This window comes from Symphalangus syndactylus, chromosome 9 (assembly GCF_028878055.3).
Source record: "Symphalangus syndactylus isolate Jambi chromosome 9, NHGRI_mSymSyn1-v2.1_pri, whole genome shotgun sequence".
NCBI classification, from domain to species: domain Eukaryota; kingdom Metazoa; phylum Chordata; class Mammalia; order Primates; family Hylobatidae; genus Symphalangus; species Symphalangus syndactylus.
This window is the reverse complement of record NC_072431.2, coordinates 102,776,846-102,800,982: the sequence shown is the minus strand read 5'-3', so window position 1 is coordinate 102,800,982 and position 24,137 is coordinate 102,776,846. Positions and strand designations below refer to the sequence as shown.

The window sequence follows — 24,137 nt, the reverse complement described above, 5'->3', positions numbered from 1 at the left end:
GTGAAGGAATTAGGAACAACTGAGAACAACTTTCTAGGTCTTGCTGGGAATATCCTGATTCACTTATCCAAGGGGCCGTGTCATGTCCCTCGTGCGGAGTATGAAAGACTGTATTAGATCTCCGTGGATCTTCATCCTGGCTCTAAAAACTGCCTCTTCATAAGTTCATGGCTAGCTTCCACAATTTACAATGGTATGAGAGGAGGGAGGCAGGATTAATTCTGCCCACAATCTTGAGGACGCTGAACGTGTTTTGGTTCATAATTTGACAGAAATGACATTTTTTAGGTAGCACAGTTACAGAAGAGGGGGGGAAGCCCGTCTTGCTGGTCAAGGGTGACTGAAACTGCTGACTTACTGCCTGGCTTGTACAGCCACCGCTTGTGTAGTAAGGCCATCCCCTCGGACTCAGGTGGTTAAACATCAGGCCCTGCTGCCCAAGTGTGTCCCCAACCTAAGGTGCACCCTGGGGGCGCTGAAAGACCAGGGGTCGCTGGGGTGAGTTTGGGGTTGCCCATGGAGTTGGGCCCTCCAAACGTCCTCGGAGTCCTAACTCCAAAGCAGCATGCCGGGGTCCCAAATACTCTTCCCTTCAGCCCAAGCTCTTCCCCAACTCCTTAAATCCCGAAAAGGGCGCTGAACCCGTTCATAAGGAGCCCGGGAGAAAGGGAGGGAAGGCAGAGGGGGGTACTCGCGGAGTGAGTGGCGGCCGCAGAAGAGGACAGGCCTTTAGTACCAGCCAAAATATTGTTTTTTAAGTCCCAGCCCAACCGCAGCGCCTCCCGAGAAAAGACTTCTTCCGCCGTCTGGACAGAAGAAGCGAGCGGCCGAAAGAAGGACAAGGGGGAGGAGGCGTGAGGTCCTTACCCGCTGCAAAGCTGCCGGCTGCCGGCCGCAGCCGCCGGCTCCAGTACCGGAGACCGGAGGCAGCTCCGAGGAGCCGTAAGGAGGCTGCCATGCTGCCCCCGCCCCTCCTCCCCGCGGTGACCTCCGCCGCCTCCCGGAGGGCCCACAGACTGCGAGCGTGTGCAGCGGGACTGGCTGGCTCGCCCGCGGAGAAGGGCGCGCGCGCACGCGCTCTCACCGCTCGGGGGCGGGTGCCCACGCGCGAGGGAAGGAGCGCGGAGCCGAGAGGAGCGGCCTGACGCGGCAGGACCTGTCAATCCCCTTACGGACAGGGAAACAGACCAATCAGAATTCCCAGGTTCGCAGCTGTGCGAAGGACCAATAAGAGGCCTTTTTGAACAGTGACGTCAGGCGCCCTGGCTCTGCCCCCAAGCTCGTGCCTCATTTACAGCCTGCGGGCGGGAGTATGTTTGTTTACCAAAGCAGAGGGAGTGTGGGAGGCGGTGGCCGTCGCTCGCTCCCGCCTCCTCGGAAACCTTGTCCCCACAACCGCTGCGTGTTAAAAAGGACAAAACTGACTCGCAGCTTGAAAAACACTCAGAAAGCTACCATGTGTGTAATAACTTTTAAATTCATTTGATTTTATTTAACACAACAGTTTCTCAATACTAAAAATAGTAGGAAAGGAAGTTAGTAACATCTTTGAAGGGAAGAATTACTAGAAACTTGCACTTTCTATTTCAAGGCATATTTCTCTAATCGTTGAAAATTCTACAGCCTAAATCCATTTTGTAAGCAAAACTAAATATAAAATCCAGATAGTAGTAGTATATGTATGTGTATTAGAAAGACCTTTTTTTTTTTTTTTTTTTTTTGGAGACGGAGTCTCTCTGTCACCCAGGCTGGAGTGCAGTGGCGCGATCTCGGCTCACTGCAACCTCCGCCTCCCGGGTTCAAGTGATTCTCCTTCAGCCTCCGGAGTAGGTGAGGTGGGACTACAGGCCTGCGTGCACCACCACACCCGGCTAATTTTTTTGGCAGTTTCAGTAGAGGCGGGGTGTCGCCATTTTGCCCAGGCTGGTCTCAAACTCCTGGCCTCAAGTGATACGCCCGCCTCGGCCTCCCAAAGTGCTGGTGATTACAGGCGTGAGCCACTGCGCGGTTCAGAGAGACAGACATTTATTCATTCTTCTGTCAGTGCTTGGTGTAAATAGTCGAGTCTGTAAACCCCTTGAGGGTAATTGCAGGCCTTCTCATCTCCACTGACTCCACCAAAGGGTTGGAAGCCACGACCACACCAAAGCAAGACTATCGCCTTTGGAGAATGGCAATACAGCAGGAAAGAGAGTGTGTATGGAGTAGCTAGGGAAATGTGAACCCCAATCTAAGTAGCACAATCAACAAAGTTTGACTTTGACCTCTTTTTTTTCACTCAGTAACCCATGGAGTTGAAAGCAAAGGAATGGATCATTTCCATCTGGGCTCTTTCATGTTTTCGGGCATGCTGGCAACGTTTCCAAAAACTTGTACAGAGTGCAAGGTCCCTGTCTGTAATTGGGAGGAAAATAACTTCCTTCTTTGACCATCTCTCCACCCCAACCCTCTACCCAACATTAAATGAAAAGAAGGGCCGGGCGCGGTGGCTCACGCTTGTAATCCCAGCACTTTGGGAGGCCGAGGCGGGCGGATCACGCGGTCAGGAGATCGAGACCATAGTGAAACCCCGTCTCTACTAAAAATACAAAAAAATTAGCCGGGCGTGGTGGCGGGTGCCTGTAGTCCCAGCTACTCGGAGAGGCTGAGGCAGGAGAATGGCGTGAACCTGGGAGGCGGAGCTTGCAGTGAGCCGAGATCGGGCCACTGCACTCCAGCCTGGGTGACAGAGCAAGACTCCGTCTCAAAAAAAAAAAAAAAAAAAATGAAAAGAAGGAAGGAAAGGGAGGAAGGGTGGGAGGGAGAAAAAACTCATTTCAGCAATTAGACCTTCTCCTAGATTTGGGTCCCCACCCCTACTAGGGGTGAGTTTCTGGAGCATTTCCCACCTGTGCCTCTCTTCCTGGGTTGTCAGGTTTTAGCTGGAATAGATCTCCTGCAGGCAACAAATGTGGGCCTACAGGTTTCTTTTTCTTTTTCTTCCTCCAGCCCTACAGGTTTCTATAATTAACTCCTGAACTGCAATTGGTCTTTCAACTGTGTCTCCTCCAAGAAGCCCTGCATTGTCTCCTCCAACAATGTCTCCTCCAAGAAGCCCTACATTGATTCATAAACTAAGGAATTTTCATAGGTTTCTATGATTTTAAAAAGGCGTTATGAATTTTTAAGTAATTCTTACTGTTTGAAGGTGCTTGCAGATATTATTGTAGTGGCAAATGCAGTTACTGCCTGTGGCTGGCTAGCTTTCTTCATTTGATTGCCCTCCTGATGCCCTTGTTTGAAAGGCACTGCAACTCCTCCCTGAGTCTTTGCCACGCATTTTTGTTTGAAATTGTTTCAATGCCTTATAGTGGCCCCTGACTTCTGCTTCCAGGAAGATGGAGTAGATAGGTTTCTCCCTATTCTTCTAAGTACAACTAAAAACTCAAAGTTATATATAAGATAAACATAGGGAGACTTTGAAAGGTGGAGAGAAGTCACACTGGCTAGGGTCCAGAGAGCAGGACAGTGGGAAGTTCCTTGGGTTTTCATGTAGCCTTATATATCCCAAACTGGGTGCTGGAGAAGCCAAAACCAGAAACCCCAAAATGCCAAGAAGCATAGATAGACAAAAAGTGCCCCAATAAAAGGCTGCTCTTTCTAGCAATGAAAAAGGAGCAGCCTAGCAAGAAAGAAAACATTTAGAAGATAATCACTCTACTGTAGACAAACAATACACACACTGACCCCACCCCATAAAGCAAAGGCTGAGTAGGGAGCCCAGACTTCCACACTCTCCAGGTTGTGATGAGACACCCCAACATCCTAATACCCCAATCACTGTACTCCTCAACCCCTCTAAGGTGATGTCAGAGAAAACAAAAGAGAGGGATGGGACTTTCATCTTCAAGTGGGCAGTAACAAGTAATCCTCCACACACATCCTTCCCTACTCTCGGTGTCACTGGAAACCATGGGGCGAGACTGGATTTCCACTTCTACCTTACAGTGATGAGGTACCCCTCCCTTTCCCTGCTTAGATGGTGTAATTGGAGGTGTATTGGAGAGTCAGAGCTTTCATCACTGCCCAATGGTAAGGATGTCACCCCTTCCCCTCCATCGTGTCAGTGGAGGCTACATGGGGGCAGTAAGGAGCCATTCCAAGCCCTCTCAACTAGGGAAGTATCAGTGGACAACTAGTGGGAAGCTGAAACTCCCACCATTGCCCAGCAGTAACAAAGAACCACCCACCCTTGGTGTCAACAGAGGTGGAATAAGGAACCTGGACTTCTACTACCAGTTGCCATTTACAAGTTTGATGCCCCCTGCCAGAGCAGTGTCAAGAAAAACTAGTTAAAATAAAAGGTTTAAATAATATCCAAAATATCATAATACCCAAATGTCCAGATTTCAACAAAAAATCACTCATGATACCAGATTTCAATTAAAAAATGACTCATGATACCAAAACCCAGGAAGATCTCAAGCTGAATAAAAAAGACAATAGATGACAACACTGAGATGACAAGTTAAAATTATCTAATAAAGATTTGAAAGCATCTATCAGAAAATATTTCAAGAAGCAATTAAAGCATGCTTGAGGCCAGGCGTGGTGGCTCACACCTGTAATCTTAGCACTTTAGGAGGCCGAGGCTGGCAGATCACTTGAGGTGAGGAGTTCAAGATCAGCCTGGCCAACATGGTAAAACCCTATCTCTTCCAAAAAAAAATACAAAAATTACCCAGATGTGGTGGTGGGCACCTGTAATCCCAGCAACTCGGGAGGCTGAGGCAGGAGAATCACTTGAACCCAGGAGGCGGAGGTTGCAGTGAGCTATCATGCCACTGCACTCCAGCCTGGATGACAGAGTGAGACTCCTTCTCAAAAAGTAAAATAAAAATAATAAATAAAACATGCTTGAATTAAATAAAAAGAAATCTCAGCAAAGAAACAACATATAGGCTGGGCGCGGTGGCTCACGCCTGTAATCCCAGCACTTTGGGAGGCCGAGGTGGGTGGATCACGAGGTCAGGAGATTGAGACCATCCTGGCTAACATGGTGAAACCCCGTCTCTACTAAAAATACAAAAAATTAGTCGGGCGCAGTGGCGGGTGCCTGTAGTCCCAGCTACTCGGGAGGCTGAGGCAGGAGAATGGCATGAACCCGGGAGGCGGAGCTTGCAGTGAGCCGAGATAGTGCCACTGCAGTCCGGCCTGGGCGACAGAGTGAGACTCCGTCTCAAAAAAAAAAAAGAAAGAAACAACATATAAAGAAGAAATAAATGGAAATTTTAGAACTGAAAAAAATGCAAGAAATACAATTTTTTAACTCAACAGCAGAATAAAGAAAAGAATCACTGAGCTAGAAGATAGAACAGTAGAAACTATCTAATCTAAACAGAGAGAAAATAGACTGGGATTTAAAAAGCCATGAAGCTCAGGGGCGTGTGTTGTGACTCTAACAAAAGATCTAACATTCAGCTGGGTGTGGTGGCCCACGCCTGTAATCCCACTTTGGGAGGCCCAAGCAGGTGGATCACCTGAGGTCGGGAGTTCGAGACCAGCCTGGCCAACATGGTGAAACTGCATCTCTACCGAAAATACAAAAATCAGCTGGGCATGGTGGCGGGCGCCTGTAATCCCAGCTTCTCAGGAGGCTGAGGCGGGAGAATTGATTGAACCTGGGAGGAGGAGGTTGCAGTGAGCCGAGATCGCGTTATTGCACTCCAGCCTGGGCAACAAGAGTGAAACTCCGTCTCAAAAAACAAAATCTAACATTCCTGTCATCAGAATCTCAGAATCTGGGAAGAGGAATAAGACTTTCCCAACAATACCCACACTATCTAATCATTTTTACGCCTATTCCTAAGATATTCTCTCTGTACTCACCTCCCTGACAATGCACTACTCTCCCTTTCCCAGAGCACTCTGAGTTCCTCAGGTTCTCTGTTTTTCTTCTTTCCTTCCTTTTTTCTTTTCCACACATTCTAATACCGCTTCTACACTCCCCACTTGTTAGGACTCAACTCAAAATGACTTTCCTCAAGAAGTCTTTTTCTGAATAATATATAAGCAGTCATAAAAACAATCCAGTTTGATTAAGAAACTATATCTAAAGTCACTTTCAAAAACTGTCAGCATCAGGTTTGGTTGGATAAAACAAAGTCCAAATGATAACAATTTGGTTTTTCCTCTCATAAAAGCAGTGTGGATGTAGGCAGAACCAGGGCCAGTTTGACAGCTCTGAGTTGTCAAAAATCCAAGCTTCTCATTTTGTTTTACTGTCCAAAATGATTTTCGAACCTCATAATTACTTCATGATCAAAGATAGCTGCTAGTGGTCCAACCATCTTGTCTGAGTTCCAGGCAAGAGGAAATAAAAGAAGGGAAAAGTAAAGGAAAGAGGTGTGTCAGCAAACTGTTCTCATTTTCAGAAGCCTCCCTGTAAGTCCCACCCTACAATTGTCCTTCCCACTGGCCAGAACTTAGTCACTTAGCCATAAGATTTGGATGGCATGACAAGTCTTTGTTCTAGGCAGTTTCAAAAATTTTGGAACACAAAACACCGGTAAGATAATTGAGTTGTGTCCTAAGGTGAGAGCAAATCTAAGTACATATTATTGCATTTATTTAAATGGATTAAAGTTGGAGACATCAGTATGAACTCATGCTTAACTTAATATAGATGCAGATGGTTACATATAGAAATATTTATCAATGTGTATATAGACACAGGTTAGTATACACATGTCTCTTTGCTCTGTCATCTGAGGGGTCCTAGAAGCAACTATAATCCAGTAGCAACAATTGTGTGTTTTCCAGTTCTATATGTCTACCTTTGACTGTGGTCAACAATTATCTTGTAATTGGATTGCAAGATCCTTGTAAATATGGATTACAAAAGGTTATTGAATAAATTTAATTACCATGCAATAAATATCTGTTGATTTTGCCAATTATTATTATCATAAAACCTAATTTATATTCAGAGTTATTTTACTTACTATGTGGCCCTCAACATGCAAATTCAATATGAACATATAATCAAATGAATTAACTATATTCTTTTGTTTCTGTTTCATAAAACATATCCAAACATGTTAATGTTCATAAATACTATTGAGCAAGGCACTACATCTTTCGTTATCTTTTTTATTTTCTTTTTCTGAGACGGAGTTTCACTCTTGTTGCCCAGGCTGGAGTGCAATGGTGTGATCCCGGCTCACTGCAACCTCTGCCTCCCAGGTTCAAGTGATTCCCCTGCCTCAGCCTCCCAAGTAGCTGGGATTACAGATATGTGCCACCACATCCGGCTAATTTTATATTTTTTTAGTAAAGATGGGGTTTCACCATGTTTGTGAGGCTGGTCTCGAGCTCCTGACCTCAAGTGATCCAACTGCCTCAGCCTTCCAAAGTGGTGGGATTACAGGTGTGAGCCACCGCACCCAGCATACTTTCTAATATGGCATGATAGCAAGGAGTCTGAGACTTACCTCTTTTGATGATGTCTATGGTGGAAAGGTGTTACAAATTCCCATAAATCACTGTTCCATCTTGATAATTTTGTTCCTTAATCATGGACCTGAATTTTTATGACCTCTGAGTATGGGAAGATTCAAAATCATCCTTACTTTTTTGCTAGTTATATAACTAGCAAAAAAAAAATTAACTAGCATATGAATTAATAATATTAGAAAGGGATGTATACAAGTGATAAAACTTTTTTTTTTTTTTTTTGAAACAGAGTTTCGCTTTTGTTGCCCAGGCTGGAGTGCAATGGCATGATCTTGGCTCACTGCAACCTCCGCCTCCCAGGTTCAAGTAGTTCTCCTGCCTCAGCCTCCCGGTAGCTGGAATTACAGGCACCTGCCACCACGTCCAGCTAATTTTTTGTATTTTTAGTAAAGACGAGGTTTCACCATGTTGGCCAGGCTGGTATTGAACTCCTGACCTCTGGTGATCCACCCACCTCCACCTCCCAAAGTGTTGGGATTACAGGCGTGAGCCACCGCACCTGGCCAAAACTATTTTAATTCTAATAAAGACCACATATTAAATCAGTCTTTATGTCACAAGTTGTCTTAGTTCATTTTGTGCTTCTATAACAGAATACCACAAACTGGGTAATTTGTGAAAAACAAATTTATTTCTCACAGTTTTGGGGTCTGGGAAGTCCAAGATTAAGGTGGCATCTGTGGGCCTGCTGGCTGTGTCCTCACATGGCAGAAGAGTGAAAGAGGGCAAATCTACTCCCACAAGTCCTTTTTATAGTGGCAGAGCCCTCATGACCTAAACACCTCCCAGAAGGCCTCACCTCCCAACACTGTTGCATGGGGGATTAAGTTTCCAGCTATCGATTTTGGGGAACACATTCAGACCATCGCACAAATTATTTTAAAATTTTAATTTGCTTAAAGAAATAAAAAGAGGGTGTTGGTCTGCATTACTGAAAAGTCTGTAGTAGAGAGACTTGTTCCACTCTACCTGCCATGGTCTTGGCTTCACCTTCAAGCATCATGCACTGTCCTAGTTGCTCCCCTGGCAGTGGCCAGTAGCTATGGCTGCTTACATTCTCATACTGAACCATCCTGGGGTGGATATGAACTTTCTTATGGAAGACAGAGGAAACTTTTGTCCTCACAGAAACTGATTAGATTCTTGCTTACCTCCGAATCAATTACTATTGCCATAACAATGGAATAATACAAAGTTCTGGTATCAGGGCTCACAGTGGAGCTAAGTTGAGGTCATTCTCACTCAAACTATGGCTTGAGCATGGGAGATGAGGGAAAGATATGTTCTGGGTTTTTTAACCCACAAGAGGATGAAGGGCTACAGGATAACAACAATGGGTGTCGACCTCAGACAGTGACTGAGCAAATTAATACGTAGACGTGACTTTAAAAAGGGTTTTAGACTGGCAGCTCCAGGTAAAATCTCATCTTCAAAATGTGCTGCAGTGCTTTTAAAAATTGGAATCACAATCTGTCATGGGATTAGACTGAAATAATAAAAGAAAAAGAAAAAATTGGAATCAGATGCCTTCGGAGAAGTCAGGCAGTCTCCCATGTTCACATCGTATGTTTATGTAACCTACTGACCCCTTTGTGATTGAGAAAGCAGTGGATCAACTTTGTTCAATATCCCATATACCAATTATAACAAAAAAAAGCTGAAGTACATGGTTTTGCTATTGTTTATTTGATTTTGTTCAAGAGCATAATTACCAGAGACTCATGACATATTTCTGGTAGCCTTGGATCACTCTGATATTTCCTAGTCAGATTACTTCTACATCTGGTCCAGGATGGTTCAGTTCATCTTCCAATCCACTTCCAATTCATCTTCACAGATCATAAAGCAATAGCTTGCCATCCTAAGTGCACATTAGAACTTTTTCAAAATGTGAAAGTCCAGTTCCCATCCAAAAGTAATTTCTAAGTTGAGTCATCAACCATTTGATTTTTTTTTTTTTTTCAGGTGGAGCTTTGCTGTTGTTGCCCAGGCTGGAGTGCAATGGCACAATCTCAGCTCACTGCCACCTCCACCTCCCAGGTTTAAGCAATTCTCCTGCCTCAGCCTCCTGAGCGGCTGGGATTACAGGCATGTGCCACCACGCCCAGCTAATTTGGTATTTTTAGTAGAGATGGGGTTTCACCATGTTGGTCAGGCTGGTCTCGAACTCTGACCTCAGGTGATCCACCCACCTCAGCCTCACAAAGTACTGGGATTACAGGCGTGAGCCACTGCACCTGGCCGAATGTATTTTTAATTTCCTCAAGTTCTGCTTTACAGTGATCATTGAGAGCCACTTCCATAAAAGGTAAAACTATCTAAGACATAAGATGCTCAGGAATAAATCATGCTGGCAGTGATAGCAAGCATAGACAGAAAGAGGCAGGTATGAGAGATATCTGGGGTGCAAAATTGATATTATCAGTTACTTCCAGGAGTTGAAGGAGACTTGAAGAAGAATGGATAATCTAGGTAGATTCTCAGGCTTTTGGGTGAGTCGATAGATGAAAGTGCCATCTCCCAAGACAGGGAACTGTGTAACACTGAGTCGGAAGTGGACATTATTCAAGGGCAGTTGGCTATATGGAGAGTGTGAGTTAGAGATATATATCTGGGAGTCGTGGGCTAATAGATGATACTTAAATCATCAATGTAGATGGGGTCATCCAAACATTTATAAAATGAGAAGGGAACATGGTTTCTGATAAAACCCTTGGGAACACCCCTAAAGAGGTGGTAAAGGGTGTAGAAAAATAAGTTTATGAAGATGGAGAAGGAGGGGCCTTTGAGGAGGAAAACAAGAATGATGTCATAGAAGTTGAAGCAGCAGCAAAGCTCAAGGAAGGAATATTTCACAGTGCTTGTTATTATAATCAGTGATTGGTAAGATAAGTATAGAAAAGTCTGTATAGGCTTTTACAACTAAGAGTTATTGTTGACTTTAATAAGGGAGAGCAGGTTCAGTGAAATGGTGGGGCCAGTCACAATAGGTCAAGGGAAGAATGAGAAATGGAGAAATAAAGACAATGAATCTTGCCCACTTTTTCAAGAAACATGGCCTGTGAAGGAAAGGAGAAATCAGAAGACAGCAAATTTAATGAAGGTTTTTATTTGTTTGTTTTCATTTTAAAGAGGAAAGAGATTTGAGTATGTTTAAATGCTAAGGGGAAAAGTGAGTAGAGGGCTGGGCAGGGTGGCTCCCACCTGTAATCCCAGCATTTTGGGAGGCTGAGGTGAGAGGACTGCTGGAGCCCAGGAGTTCAAGACATGCCTGGGCAACCCAGCGAGACACTGCCTCTACAAAATATAAAAGAAATTAGCCAGGTGTGGTGGTGCATGCCTGTGGTCCCGACTACTCGGGAGGCTGAGGTGGGAGGACTGCTTGAGCCCAGGAGGTTGAGGCTGCAGTGAGCCATGATCACACCACTTCACTCTGGCCTGGGTGACAGCACGAATCCCTGCCTCAAAAACAAAAAACAAACTTCCCCATTTAGTTTATACATGTGGCAAAGTAGTTAGCTGAATTCTGTTTATGTTCTAGTGTTTTGTGGAAGGTAGAACTCACAAGTGATGAAATTGGAGGTTTCTAAGCAGTGTTAAATGAGGGGCTTGGTTCCTTCCGTTTATAGTAAAATGCAACAGGAGAGAAAATAACTGAAGATGAAATTGTCAAGCAAAAAGGAACCAGAAGTCAAAGCAATGTTTAGCAAGTCACAAAAGAGTAAGTGCATTTATGTGGTACTCAAAACAGGCAGAACAAAAAGTATTTCATTTTTTGAATACATATACAGATAGTAAATCTATGGTGATGGTTTATTATTATTATTATTGTTATTTTTTTTTTGAGATGGAGTTTTGCTCTTTTTGCTTAGGCTGGAGTGCAGTGGCATGGTCTTCGCTCACTGCAATCTCTGCCTCCTGGGTTCCAGTGATTCTCTTGCTTCAGCCTCTCAAGTAGCTGGGGTTACAGGCACCTGCCACTACGCCCAGCTAATTTTTGTATTTTTAGTAGAGACGGGATTTCTCCATGTTGGCCAGGCTGATCTCCAACTCCTGACCTCAGGTGATCCACCCGCCTCGGCCTCCCAAAGTGCTGGGATTACAGGTATGAGACACCGTGCCCAGTCTAAAACTATTATTTCAAGCAAGAGAATAATTAACACAAGTTTCAGTTAGAGGTTACCTCTGATTGGGAGGAAGGGGAGGCAGGTTTATTATTATTCTTTACATAATGGTAAGGTCAGGAAAATTTCACAGGGATTATTCCATGAGTCTAGATCAATGATTCAGAGAAATCAACATGTTTTATATATTCTTAGTCACAGGGCATGACACTGAGCAGAACATTTCCAGCCTGCCTTGCAGCTAGATTTGGTTATATAACTAAATCTGGGCCAATAAGTTATGAGCAGAAGTGATGTGTGTGACTTCCACATCTTTCCTTAAAGCCAGAGTCCCTTGCCCTCAACATTTTTTTTCCGTTCCCACAGACTAGAATATAAACATGGAGAGAGCCAGTTTCAACCACATGGATGAAGACAATACCTAGAGAGGTGGTAAAGCAAGGAGACAGAAGAAACTTGGGTATCCGAACGAAACCCAGGCCTCTGCTCTAATGAAGTAAGACCCTCAGGCCAGCCCCGGACCTCTTACTCTAGACTTATAAGAGAGAAAGAAACTTCATTTTATTTAAGTCAATATATTTTGGAGTCTCTTTATTATAGCAGCTTAGCTTGCACCTTGACTAGTAAAGCCACTGCCATGTATTTTTTTTGTAAATGTCAGTAGATAGGCATGACTTTAAACATGGAATAGTGTGCACAACAGCAAAGACTTGGAACCAACCCCCATGTCCATCAGTGATAGACTGGATTAAGAAAATGTGGCACATATAGGCTGAGCGTGGTGGCTCACACCTGTAATCCCAGCACTTTGGGAGGCCGAGGCAGGCAGATCACAAGGTCAGGAGATGGAGATCATCCTGGCTAACACGGTGAAACCCTGTCTCTACTAAAAATACAAAAAATTAGCCGGATGTGCTGGCGGGCGCCTGTAGACCCAGCTACTCGGGAGGCTGAGGCAGGAGAATGGCCTGAACCTGGGAGGCAGAGCTTGCAGTGAGCCGAGATCGCACCACTGCACTCCAGCCTGGGCGACAGAGCGAGATTTCATCTCAAAAAAAAAGAAAAGAAAAGAAAAGAAAAAAAGAAAATGTGGTACATATACACCATGGAATACTACTCAGCCATAAAAAGATGAGTTCATATCCTTGGCAGGGACATGGATGAAGCTGGAAACCATCATTCTGAGCAAACTATCACAAGGACAGAAAACCAAACACCGCATGTTTTCACTCATAGGTGGGAATTGAACAATGAGAACACATGGACACAGGGTGGGGAACATCACACACTGGGGCCTGTAGGAGGGTGGGGGGCTGGGGGAGGGATAGCATTAGGAGAAATACCTAATGTAAATGATGAGTTGATGGGTGCAGCAAACCAACATAGCACATGTATACCTATGTATCAAACCTGCACGTTGTGCACATGTACCCTAGAACTTAAAGTATAATTAAAAAATAATAATAATAAAGTAGCAAAAAAAATGGAATAGTGTGCATGTGCCATGGTATACAAGAAGACGAGCTGCTTCCTGGAAATGTCATTTTCTCAGTGCCTGGGAGTAATCAGGCCCTGAGAGACTGGGACAAGTTGTCTGAAAAGCACAAGAGACCAAAATAGGTACCAGAATGCAAATGTATTAATTTACTAGGAGAAATAAAACAGCAATACCCCTGTGGACATAATCAGCATATTCCCTCTCCTGTAATGAAGCTACATAGGAAGCTAAGCCATATTCAGAAGTCATTTCCATGATTTGCTAGAAATGTTTGAAGTTCAGGTGGTCCACCCAGGCTCTCCCTGGTTGATGTACATTGGAATTAGATGGTTCCTTCATGAGTATAAGAGAAACAGATAAATCAAATGTTTAGTGAAAGTCCTGTTACTTTTGTGACCATATTAAGAGGAAGTACTCAAAATCAATGCCTCCTCTTTCCCATCTTGCAAGATGGCGGGTGAAAAAGTTGAGAAGCCAGATACTAAAGAGAAGAAACCCGAAGCCAAGAAGGCTAATGCTGGTGGCAAAGTGAAAAAGGGTAACCTCAAGGCTAAAAAGCCCAAGAAGGGGAAGCCCCATTGCAGCCGCAATCCTGTCCTTGTCAGAGGAATTGGCAGGTATTCCCGATCTGCCATGTATTCCAGAAAGGCCATGTACAAGAGGAAGTATTCAGCCGCTGAATCAAAGGTTGAAAAGAAAAAGAAGGAGAAGGTTCTTGCAACTGTTACAAAACCAGTTGGTGGTGACAAGAATGGTGGTACCTGGGTGGTTAGGTCAGCACGTGAGAAAACTGCGAGCCAGCATTACCCCCAGGACCATTCTGATCATCCTCACTGGACGCCACAGGGGCAAGAGGGTGGTTTTCCTGAAGCAGCTGGCTAGTGGCTTGTTACTTGTAACTGGACCTCTGGTCCTCAATCGAGTTCCTCTACGAAGAACACACCAGAAATTTGTCATTGCCACCTCAACCAAAATCGATATCAGCAATGTAAAAATCCCAAAACATCTTACTGATGCTTACTTCAAGAAGAAGCTGCGGAAGCCCAGACACCAGGAAGGTGAGATCTTCGACACAGAAAAAGAGAAATACGAGATTATGGAGCAGCGCAAGATTGATCAGAAAGCTGTGGACTCACAAATTTTACCAAAAATCAAAGCTATTCCTCAGCTCCAGAGCTACCTGCGATCTGTGTTTGCCCTGACAAATGGAACTTATCCTCACAAATTGGTGTTCTAAATATCTTAAGAACCTAGTTAAATAGCTGACTACCAAAAAAAAAAAAAAAAAATCAATGCCTAACTCTCCTATATTTATCTTCGCATTGGAAATGGTGTTGCAAGGCCAGGCACAGTTGGCTCAGGTCTGTAATTCCAGCATTTTGGGAGGCTGAGATGGGAGAATCACTTGAGGCCTGGAGTTCAAGACCTGCCTGAGCAAAATAGTGAGACCATGATTCTACAAAAGAAAGGAAGAAAAAATAAGTGGTTTCTCAACTGGAACCAGGAATAGGTCAAATTTAGGTGGCATAGTTTCCTTTTGCTTGGACAGTGGACACTACTGGTGTTTGCCTTTGTGACTTTTCTTTTTGTGAGACAGGATCTTGCTCTGTGGTCAAGGCTGGAGTACATTGGCATGTTCTTAGCTCACTGCAGCCTCAACCTCCTAGACTGAAGCAACCCTCCCATCTCAGCCTCCTGAGTAGCTGGGACTATAGACATGTGCCACTACACCTGGCTAATTAAAAAAAAAAAATTGGTAGAGACTGTGCAGGCAGGGGAGGGCCTCACTACCCAAATTCCTCACTCAAGCTCAAGCGATCTCCCCACCTCAGCCTCCTGAACTACTGGGATTACAAGCACAAGTCACTGTGCTCAGCCCCAATTGTGACTTTTCTTATCCCAAGGGCTGATCCAAAGAGTATTGCTTGCCTTTCAGGAGATTTTCACCTGTTGGGGGGAAAACATCTCCCTAGATTAGTAGCCTTTCTGGGAAGTACTATCTTTGTTCTGAAGATATGCTATTTGTTATTTTTTGGAGACAAAACATCTTTTCTTTTAGGACATGACAGCAGTAGTAGACTGTCAGATCTTCTTCATGCCAGTCTTGGGTAAATTGAAAAGTTGGCAGCACTTCATCACATTCTACAATTTTTTTTCTAACTTGGTCATAAAACTCAAAGTCCTGGAACTACTGTTCTGTCCTGCCACAGTTGAACAACGACTTGTTTTGATTGATACATTCTTAAAATGTGATAATAACTTCAAACTGGTGTCATTAAAATTTTCTAGGCCTTTTGCCGGGCACGGTGGCTCACGCCTGTAATCCCAGCACTCTGGAAGGCCGAGGCGGGCGGATCTCGAAGTCAGGAGATCGAGACCATCCTGGCTAACATGGTGAAACTCCGTCTCTACTAAAAATACAAAAAATTAGCCAGGCGTAGTGGCAGGCGCCTGTAGTCCCATTTACATGGGCGGCTGAGGCAGGAGAATGGCATGAACACGGGAGGCGGAGCTTGCAGTGAGCTGAGATCACGCCACTGCACTCCAGCCTGGGAGACAGAACGAGACTCCGTCTCAAAAAACAAATTTCTGGGCCTTCGAGCTATCCTGCATGTGATTCCTTTTAGTTAGTTTTATAACTAAAAATGTAGGGGCATTTTGTTTTATCACATTTGCAAGTTATCAATGCATATCACTATAGCTCTCAATTATTTACAACATCCTATGAATTCACTTTCCAAGAGCACAGGAATCATGTCATAATAATAATAACAATGATCTCTACCATTTATTGAGCATACTGTATATGCTAGGCATTATGTAAGTCCTTTACGTGGATTAATTCAGGTCATCCTTTCAGCAACCCTTTGAAGCAATTATAATTATTATTTGCATTTGAAGAAAAGACAATTAGGAAATGAAGAGGTTGTTAACTTGTCCAAGATTACACAGCTATAAATAGGACTAGAACTCAAAAAAAGGCATCTGATTCCAAAGGCCATGCTCATAACCACTACATATTCTGTCTTTCAAAAAATCAGGGGCTGCATCCCCATTGGGAATTTGAACTCTGGTTTTCCATGAGAAAACAAAACTAGTGAGGCCTTGCAGGGCTTTTTTTTTTTTTTTTTTTTTTTTGAATATTTAATACATAAAAAATATTCAGTGCTAAACCTAATCTACACCATCCATATACAAAAAACTTTCATTTTGTAGGGTAGAATAATGAAAATATTTCTCAATAAATTTTTTTTTACTCTTTCTATTTGTAAACTTTTTGTCCCTAAAAAGATTCCTAACTACAGCTTTATCAAAAACAGTACACTTTAAAAAAGAAGTGGCCAGATGCGGTGGCTCACATCTGTAATCCCAACACTTTGGGAGGCTGGGGTGGGCAGATCGCTTGAGCACAGGAGTTCGAGACCAACCTGGGCAACAAGGTGAAACCGCATCTCCACTAAAAATACTCAGGAAGCTGAGCTGGGAGGATCGCTTGAGCCTGGGAGGCAGAAGTTGCAGTGCGCTGAGATTGTACCACTGCACTCCATCCTGGGCGACAGAGACACTGTCCCTCCCCCCAGAAGAAGTCTATTCTTTCTTGCAGGTCCTTGTTTTGTTTTGCTTTGCTTTGCTTTGCTTTGTTTTTCCAGCACACTTTCTGATTTTAACCTACTCAGCCAATGTGACAGAGATAATACCAGCCCTTGTCTCTCTATTCCCTTTTCTGGGATATGGTCTTGGGTTCTGTTTAAGGAGGGTCCTGTCTCTGATTTGCATGTCTTTCTGCCATACTGAATCCTTCAGACCTTCCTTGGTCTTCCTGCACTGATCTCTCCTGAGTGTACCCTATGTTACTTGTCCTAACAGGGGTCTTTTGGGAAGTCTACAACATATGCCAATTTTCCACATATTATTAGCCTCGGCTTTAGTGCTTTGGATCTCCCAACCATATCATGTAATGCTTGATGTATTCAGGGATTCCCATTCTGAACTCTAAGAAAAATAATCAAACCAAAAATTACATTCAAGACTTCCTCCAGTGGTTTCCGCGTATTAACTGATATGTGAAGGGCCCCCAAAACCATCCCCAGATTTGGTTATTTGCTAGAAGGACTCAGGAGTCAGCATATGGTCACACGCATGGCTATGATTTGTTACAGCAAAAGGGTACAAAGAAAAATCAGCAAAGGCAAAAGCACATGGAGCAAAGTCTAGAGGAAACCAAGCTCAAGCTTTTGATAATTCTTTCCCAATGAAGTCACACAAGACATGCCTAACTCCTTAGTAATGAGTCACAATGACATGTGGGAAGTGTTTTCTACCAGAGAAGCTCATTATACACTCTGCACCCAGGGATTTTACTGGCGGTTAAATCACACAGGCATCCTCTGCCTACCACCAAATTCCAGACTCCCAGAAGTAAAGCAGGTATTCAGCATAAACTCACATTGTTTGTACAGTTTAGGTATAGTAAGCCACTTTTATCAGTTAGCGTAGTAGAAACGTTTCCCAAATTCAAGTTTGCAGATGTCAGCCAAGGGCAAACCTAGTAAGGAGCCAGGCCTGCTATGTTAACTGTTTTTTGTTTTTTTAAATATCTAAGGAAATACAAATAGAGGAGCTCTAGTAGAACAGATCTAAGGCAAATCTCTTGAGGGAGAGCCAAGGGTCTAAGGCTGGAGTCACCAGACATAACTGTCAAGTCCGAAGGTCTGCAGCTTGACAGTGAATGGGAAAGAAAGCCAAAATGGGAAAACGAGCAGGAAGATGATTGAAGTACAGCTCACTGAATGTTTTGGTCAGATTGATTGGTCCCAAATGCTGCTAGGTGCCCAAAGTTACCCCTCCAGGTGCATAGGTGAATCAAGCAACTTAAAGATACAGAGTCAAGATTGGCAAACACTCTCCAGATGCCACTGCCCCCACCCACCATGACATGGCCAAGATTCCTCAGGGAAGAAAGGCTGTGACTGGTCACTGAGGTGAGTGTTTGTATTAGAAGGCCAGTGTTCTGAGTTTTCCATTTGTTTTTCCATTTGCTTTTTCCATTTGTTTCCAGCCAAAGTCTAATAGCTCTACAGTGTCTGACATGAGCCAATCTTTCAATGATGCATTTGTGGCAGATGCTGAATTATGTGTATAGTATCCCACAACATAGAGCCAACTATTCTTGAAGAAAAGCCCCGCCTCACTTTAAACCAGGCTGCACTGTCCCATGCTCCTTGGGAAGAATGAGAGGCTATGTCAGGAATACTGTGGCCTGCACACAGTGACCTTAGGGCGTCATTATCCACTCACTTCCTCGTACTAATAGGCCCTGAGAGGCTCATCAGAGAGTTAGATCTCTAAGGAGGCTAAAGCCTTGGGCATCTCTCTCAGGAAATAAAACAATTTTTCCAAGCCCAATTCAGATGTTTGAATACTGGCTATAAATATTAGTTTCCTAGCAATTGATTAACAACATTTTTTATGACTCTCTGAACTGATAGACTTATTTGGTCCCTGGATCTTGCCTCTCACACACCTCTGGTGCTGAAAGTCCTGGACTGAAATGGATGTGGTCTGTTGATCTCTAGGCAAACTGGAGAAATTCAATTCTGAATGCCTTGCTTGTAGGGAGCACCTCCTCAGACCCAATATCTATTCATAGATTTTGGATTTTACAGCCTCTGGCCACACATTCACTAGCCTAACTCTCCCACTGACTATTCTCCGGAGCAGCACTGTGCAAAAGAAACATAATTTGAGCCATGTAAATTTTCTAGTAGCCACATTTCAAAAGAGTATAGAGAAATAAGTGAAATTAATTTTAATAATATGTTTTATTTAACCTGATACTAAAAATAGTATTTCTTCATATAATCAATATTTTAAAATGATTAACAATATATTTTACACTTTTTTAGACTAAATCTTTTAATTCCAGGTTCTATTTTATGCTTGGAGTACATCTCAATTCGTACCAGCTACATTTCAAGTGCTCAGTAGCCACCTGTGGCCAGTGGCTACCATATGGGACTTTGAAGTCCTAGAGAAAGGCCAGGGGGTCACTCAGAATCCAGCAGTCAGGAACTCGGTGACCCTGTAATGCACACTACACATTAGCATTCAATGCCATTGTCCTAAGAAAATACCTGCACACGTGCCCTGCTGCATGCTTAGTAGTTTCACACAGACTGATGCCAGATGAGCTTAATTACTAGGGTATAAGAGCAGCTCCTCACCATAAAGTTCACCTTCAACTCCTAAAGACCCCACCTCAAAAAGATCTATTGCCAGGCATGGTGGCTCACACCTGTAATCCCAGCACTTAGGGAGGCCGAGGCAGGTGGATCGCCTGAGGCCAGGAGTTCAAGACCAGCTTGAGCAACATGGTGAGATCCCATTTCTGTTTAAAAACAAAAATACAAAAATTAGCTGAATGTGGTGGCAGAGGCCTGTAATCCCAGCTACTGGGGGTCGGAGGTGGGGGATGCTGAGGTGGGAGGATAGCTTGAGCCCAGGAGGTCAAGGCTGCAGTGAGCCATGATTTCACCACTGTACTCCAGCCTGGGTGACAGAGCAAGACCCTGTCTCAAAAATAGAAAAAAAGACTTAGCACTCCTAGTAAGTTCAGAATGAAGCCCTTAGCAGATATGTGCCCCTATAAATTAAGGCCAGAGGCTTAATTCTTCCACTGGTTAATTTTAGGTTTTAAGGTGCTTTGAGACCAACAAGTCAGAAAATTACCCCCATTCCAGATCTTTCACTCAAAAACCTGTACTATATAGTCCCACAACCTCAAAACAACTGGCAAAACTCATACAGTGCCACTAAATAAAATTTCTCTATCTGTCCAAGCTTACAGGGCTCTGAGCATACCCTGAGAGTCAGCCATGTGAACTAGGAGTAAGGGAGGCCTCCCATGCAAGTACAGCCAGTTACATGTCCCAGCAGACAAGGCCTGGGTCCAGGTCTTTCTGCTGTGCCAGGATGCAATCTGAGAGGGCCACTGGGGCCCTTTCAAGGAAACTAATTTGACTCATTAGGGACTCTAATCGTCCCTTGTGTAGCATAACTTCTTTCATTAATCAGGCAAGTGCAAATGGTACTCCTGGCCAAAAAATAAATGGGTGATTCCCAAAATGCTATTATTCTTTTTCCTGCCTCCTAAGCCTGCTAGGGTACAATGTCATCCAATTTAATCGTAAACTTTCCTGTTTATCTGGGTTCATCTCAGGGACGATGAGGCTATTAATGAAGATAGTTTTATTTATCACTTGTGCCTGCCTACACTTAACACTGGACACTCAACCATGTACCTGCAAAATGTGATAAAACAGTATAGACCACTGAGTAGGTTCCTCTCATACATGTAGAACCCTTCAGAGGACCTACACTTGTGACTCGCCTTGTAAGACATCACTTCCAGGTCTGAATGTACTTCCCATTACCCCTAAACTCACGGCTAAGAATTCATCAACCACGTGCTAGAATACTTCAAATTTAGGCATCTTCTTAATAGGGTAATTGCCCTTAATAGGCCAAACTTCACACTATGAAATTTTAAAAAATAACTTCATTCAGCCAATATTTAAAATACGTACTACAATTATGTGTTTCAATCTGTCTTAGATTATTTGGGCTGCTGTAACAAAACATCAGCCGACCACAGAGGAATGAATAAAGAAATCATGGAGGCCAGGCGCAATGGCTCATGGCTGTAATCCCAGCATTTTGGGAGGCCGAGGTGGGCAGATCATCTGAGGTCAGGAGTTCGAGACCAGCCTGGCCAACATGGTAAAACCCCATCTCTACTAAAATTACAAAAATTAGCCGGGCGTGGTGGTAGGCACTTGTAATCTCAGCTACTTGGGAGGCTGAGGCAGGAGAATTGCTTGACCCCAGGAGGCAGAGGTTGCAGTGAGCCAAGATCGCATCACTGCACTCCAGCCTGAGCGACAGAGCGAGATTCTGTCTCAAAAAAAAGAAAGAAAAAAGAGAGTGTGCTATATTTGTATATATACATAAACATATATAAATATTTACATATATGTATAAAAATACAAATATATTTACATATATATGTACCACAATGTGTGTGTGTGTGTGTTTGTGTGTGTAAAATGGATATTTATTCCGCCTTAAAAAGGGAGATCTTGGTCAGGCACAGTGGCTAACACCTGTGATCCCAGTGCTTTGGGAGGCCAAGACGAGAGAATCATTTGAGGCCAGGATTTCAAGATAACAGTGAGCCATGATCACGCCACTGCACTCCAGCCTGGGTAACAGAACAAGACCCTGTCTCTTTAAAAAAAAAAAAAAAAAAGGCGGGTGCAGTGGTTCATGCCTGTAATTCTAGCACTTTGGGAGGCCCAGGCAGGCGGATCACCTGAAGTCAGGAGTTTGAGACCAGCCTGGCCAGCATGGTGAAACACCATCTCTACCAAAAAAAAAACAAAAACGCTAGGGTGGTGGTTCATGCCTGTAATCCCAGCACTTTGGGAGGCTGAGATGAGAGGATCACAAGGTCAGGAGTTCGAGACCAGCCTGGCTAACATGGTGAAAACCCATCTGTACTAAAAATACAAAAATTAGCTGGGCATGGTGGTGGGCATCTGTAATCCCAGCTACTTGGGAGGCTGAGGTTGGAAAATTGCTTGAACCCGAGAGGTGGAGGTTGCAGTGAGCCAAGATTGCACCACTGCACTCCAGCCAGGACGACAGAGCAAGACTCCGTCTCAGGGAGGGGAAAAAAAATACAAAAAAATAGCCAGTCATGGTGGCAGGAGCCTGTAGTACCAGCTACTCAGGAGGCTGAGGCAGAAGAATCACTCAAACCCGGTAAGTGAAGGTTGTGGTGAGCCGAGATTGTACCACTGCACTCCAGCCTGGGTGACAGAGCGAGACTCTGTCTCCAAAAACAAAGGGCTCCTGTGATTTCCCACAACATGGATGAATCTGGAGAACATTATGCTAAGTGAAATCAGCCAGACACAGACAGAAAAGTATTACATTATCTTACTTATAAGTTGAATCTAAAAAAAAAGAGTCAAATATTCAGAGATAGAGAATAAAGCAGTGGTTATCAGGGTTAGGGGGTGGAAGGAAGAAATGGGGAGATGTAGGTTAGAAGTCACAAAGTAGCAGGTATGTAGGATGAACAAGTCCAAGGAGCTGATGTACAACACCATGGCTATAGTACGGCTAGAGTTAATAAAACTGTGCTGTATTTAGAATTCCTGCTAAATGAGTAGATTTTACCTGCTCTTACCCCCTCTACACACAAAATGAGTTACCATGTGAGATGATGCATATGTTTATTTGTTCCACTCTAAAAATTATTTTGCTCTATGTATCCTGTAACACGATGTTGTGTACCTTAAATATACACAATAACTTTTTTTTTTTTAAAGTCTCATAAATGAGGTGGCTTATAAACAACAGAAATTTATTTCTTACAGTTCTGGAGGCTGGGAAATCCAAGATCAAGGCACCAAGAGATTCAGTATCTAGTGAGGGCCCACTTCCCAGTTCACAGATACTGTCTTCTTGCTATGTTCTCACATGTTGAAGGGGTGAGGGATCTCTCTGAGGCCTCTTTCACAAGGGCACTAGTCCCATTCATGAGTATGCCACCCTCATGACCTAATCACCTCCCGAAGACTCCATCTCCAAATTTCACCACTGAATGTATGTTAAGAGTTAACATATGAATTTGGGGGTGACACAGACATTAGTCCATTACACATCCCAAATAATTCTCCATTATTCACTTCAATCACCACTACAACAACTCATCTAGAAGAATCCCATGCAGCCCAGAACTATCAAGCCTTTTGAGACCTAAAAGACTAGACTCTGAAGTCTAAAATACAGCCAACAATAATTGTTTTATAGATGGTGTCCATGAAATGTTCAGCTTCGCTTCCATTATGAGGTTCTTTGGGAATATCTCCTTTTGCTGGGCATACAATGAAAAACAGATAAGCTGCAATGTTCACAGTTGCCATTGTTTCTCTTGATAGCATCAGTATTTACTCTATATTGGGCTAAATCTGGGAGAGACAGAATGTTCATGGCAGGTGGGTCACTTGAGGTCAGAAGTTTGAGACCACCCTGGCCAATTTTAACATAAATTTAACATAACTTTAAAATTTTAACATAATTTTAATTAGCAAGGAAAGATTCTGTAGCTTATTTGTTAGGCTTTTTGTGGGCTTCTCTCTGTAACCTTTACATTGTTTCTTTGTAGACAATCATTAGTAAGGGAAAGTTAGAACTAATGAATCCCACTTTGGAGTTTATAATTATACCTTCATTGTGATGATAATTATTCTATATCCTCTCCAAGTCTGACATTCTTGAAGATATAGTTCTATTTCTATTCCCCCAATGGTTGTAACCTAAGTAATAGGATAATCTAACAACTGATCTGTATCAAATGAGAGAACTTCCTATAAATTACATCTTTTTAAAAGACATATTATGATCATTATTGCCAGGCATTATTCTGTTGCAATAGAAGAAAAATTAATTCCTTTTCTTTGACAAAAATTTACGAACTTTTTGGAGGCAACAGTGGAAAGGCTTTTATAATAGCATTGAGGAAGATTAGAGTGGAAGTCATGGTCTTTGTTGGTTGCCTGCAAGGCACCAATTTCCCTCTCTTCCCTTTTCTAACAGTTTCCTAATTCAGGTTCCAGTATAATTCTTCTCTCGTACTTCAGGGAACACTGTTATACCTAGCCCCAGAGGAAGACTATTTTGAATGAAGGGTAATGTCATCTCCCTTGCCACAGTGACTGGTACAGGAACCCAGGCCTAAGCTTATCTGCATATGGCATTCCTTTCACCACAGGGATTAGTTCAGGAATGACATAAGAACCACTTTAAGCCAATGAGACATAAGAGGACACATGCAGAATCTTCTGAGAGTTTTTCTCTCCTTCTCTGGACATTAAGGAGAGCAGATGTGAAGGTAACATTTGGTCATGAGAAAAGCCAATGTGAAAAGGAATCCAGCTAGGCACGGTGACTCA

General features: G+C 43.4%; 1 protein-coding gene, 1 long non-coding RNA gene and 1 pseudogene across 2 annotated transcripts in view; 2 read left to right on the top strand and 1 right to left on the bottom strand.

The window, feature by feature from the left end:
• Positions 1-1,183, bottom strand: part of HIBADH (3-hydroxyisobutyrate dehydrogenase) — a 136,545-nt gene extending 135,362 nt beyond the window's left edge. Inside the window, exon 1 of the mRNA XM_055293592.2 lies at positions 868-1,183. Coding sequence (XP_055149567.1) covers positions 868-958 — 91 coding nt within the window. The 5' untranslated portion in view covers positions 959-1,183. The remainder of the gene's footprint in view (positions 1-867) is intronic.
• A 305-nt stretch (positions 1,184-1,488) lies between these two features.
• LOC129490582 (uncharacterized) lies at positions 1,489-3,143 on the top strand. Its single transcript, XR_008660292.2, has 3 exons — positions 1,489-1,637; positions 2,283-2,386; positions 2,989-3,143. It is a non-coding gene; the product is annotated as an uncharacterized lncRNA (long non-coding RNA).
• Positions 3,144-13,553: 10,410 nt separating this feature from the next.
• LOC129490109 (large ribosomal subunit protein eL6-like) lies at positions 13,554-14,377 on the top strand (annotated as a pseudogene).
• Positions 14,378-24,137: the final 9,760 nt, after the last annotated feature.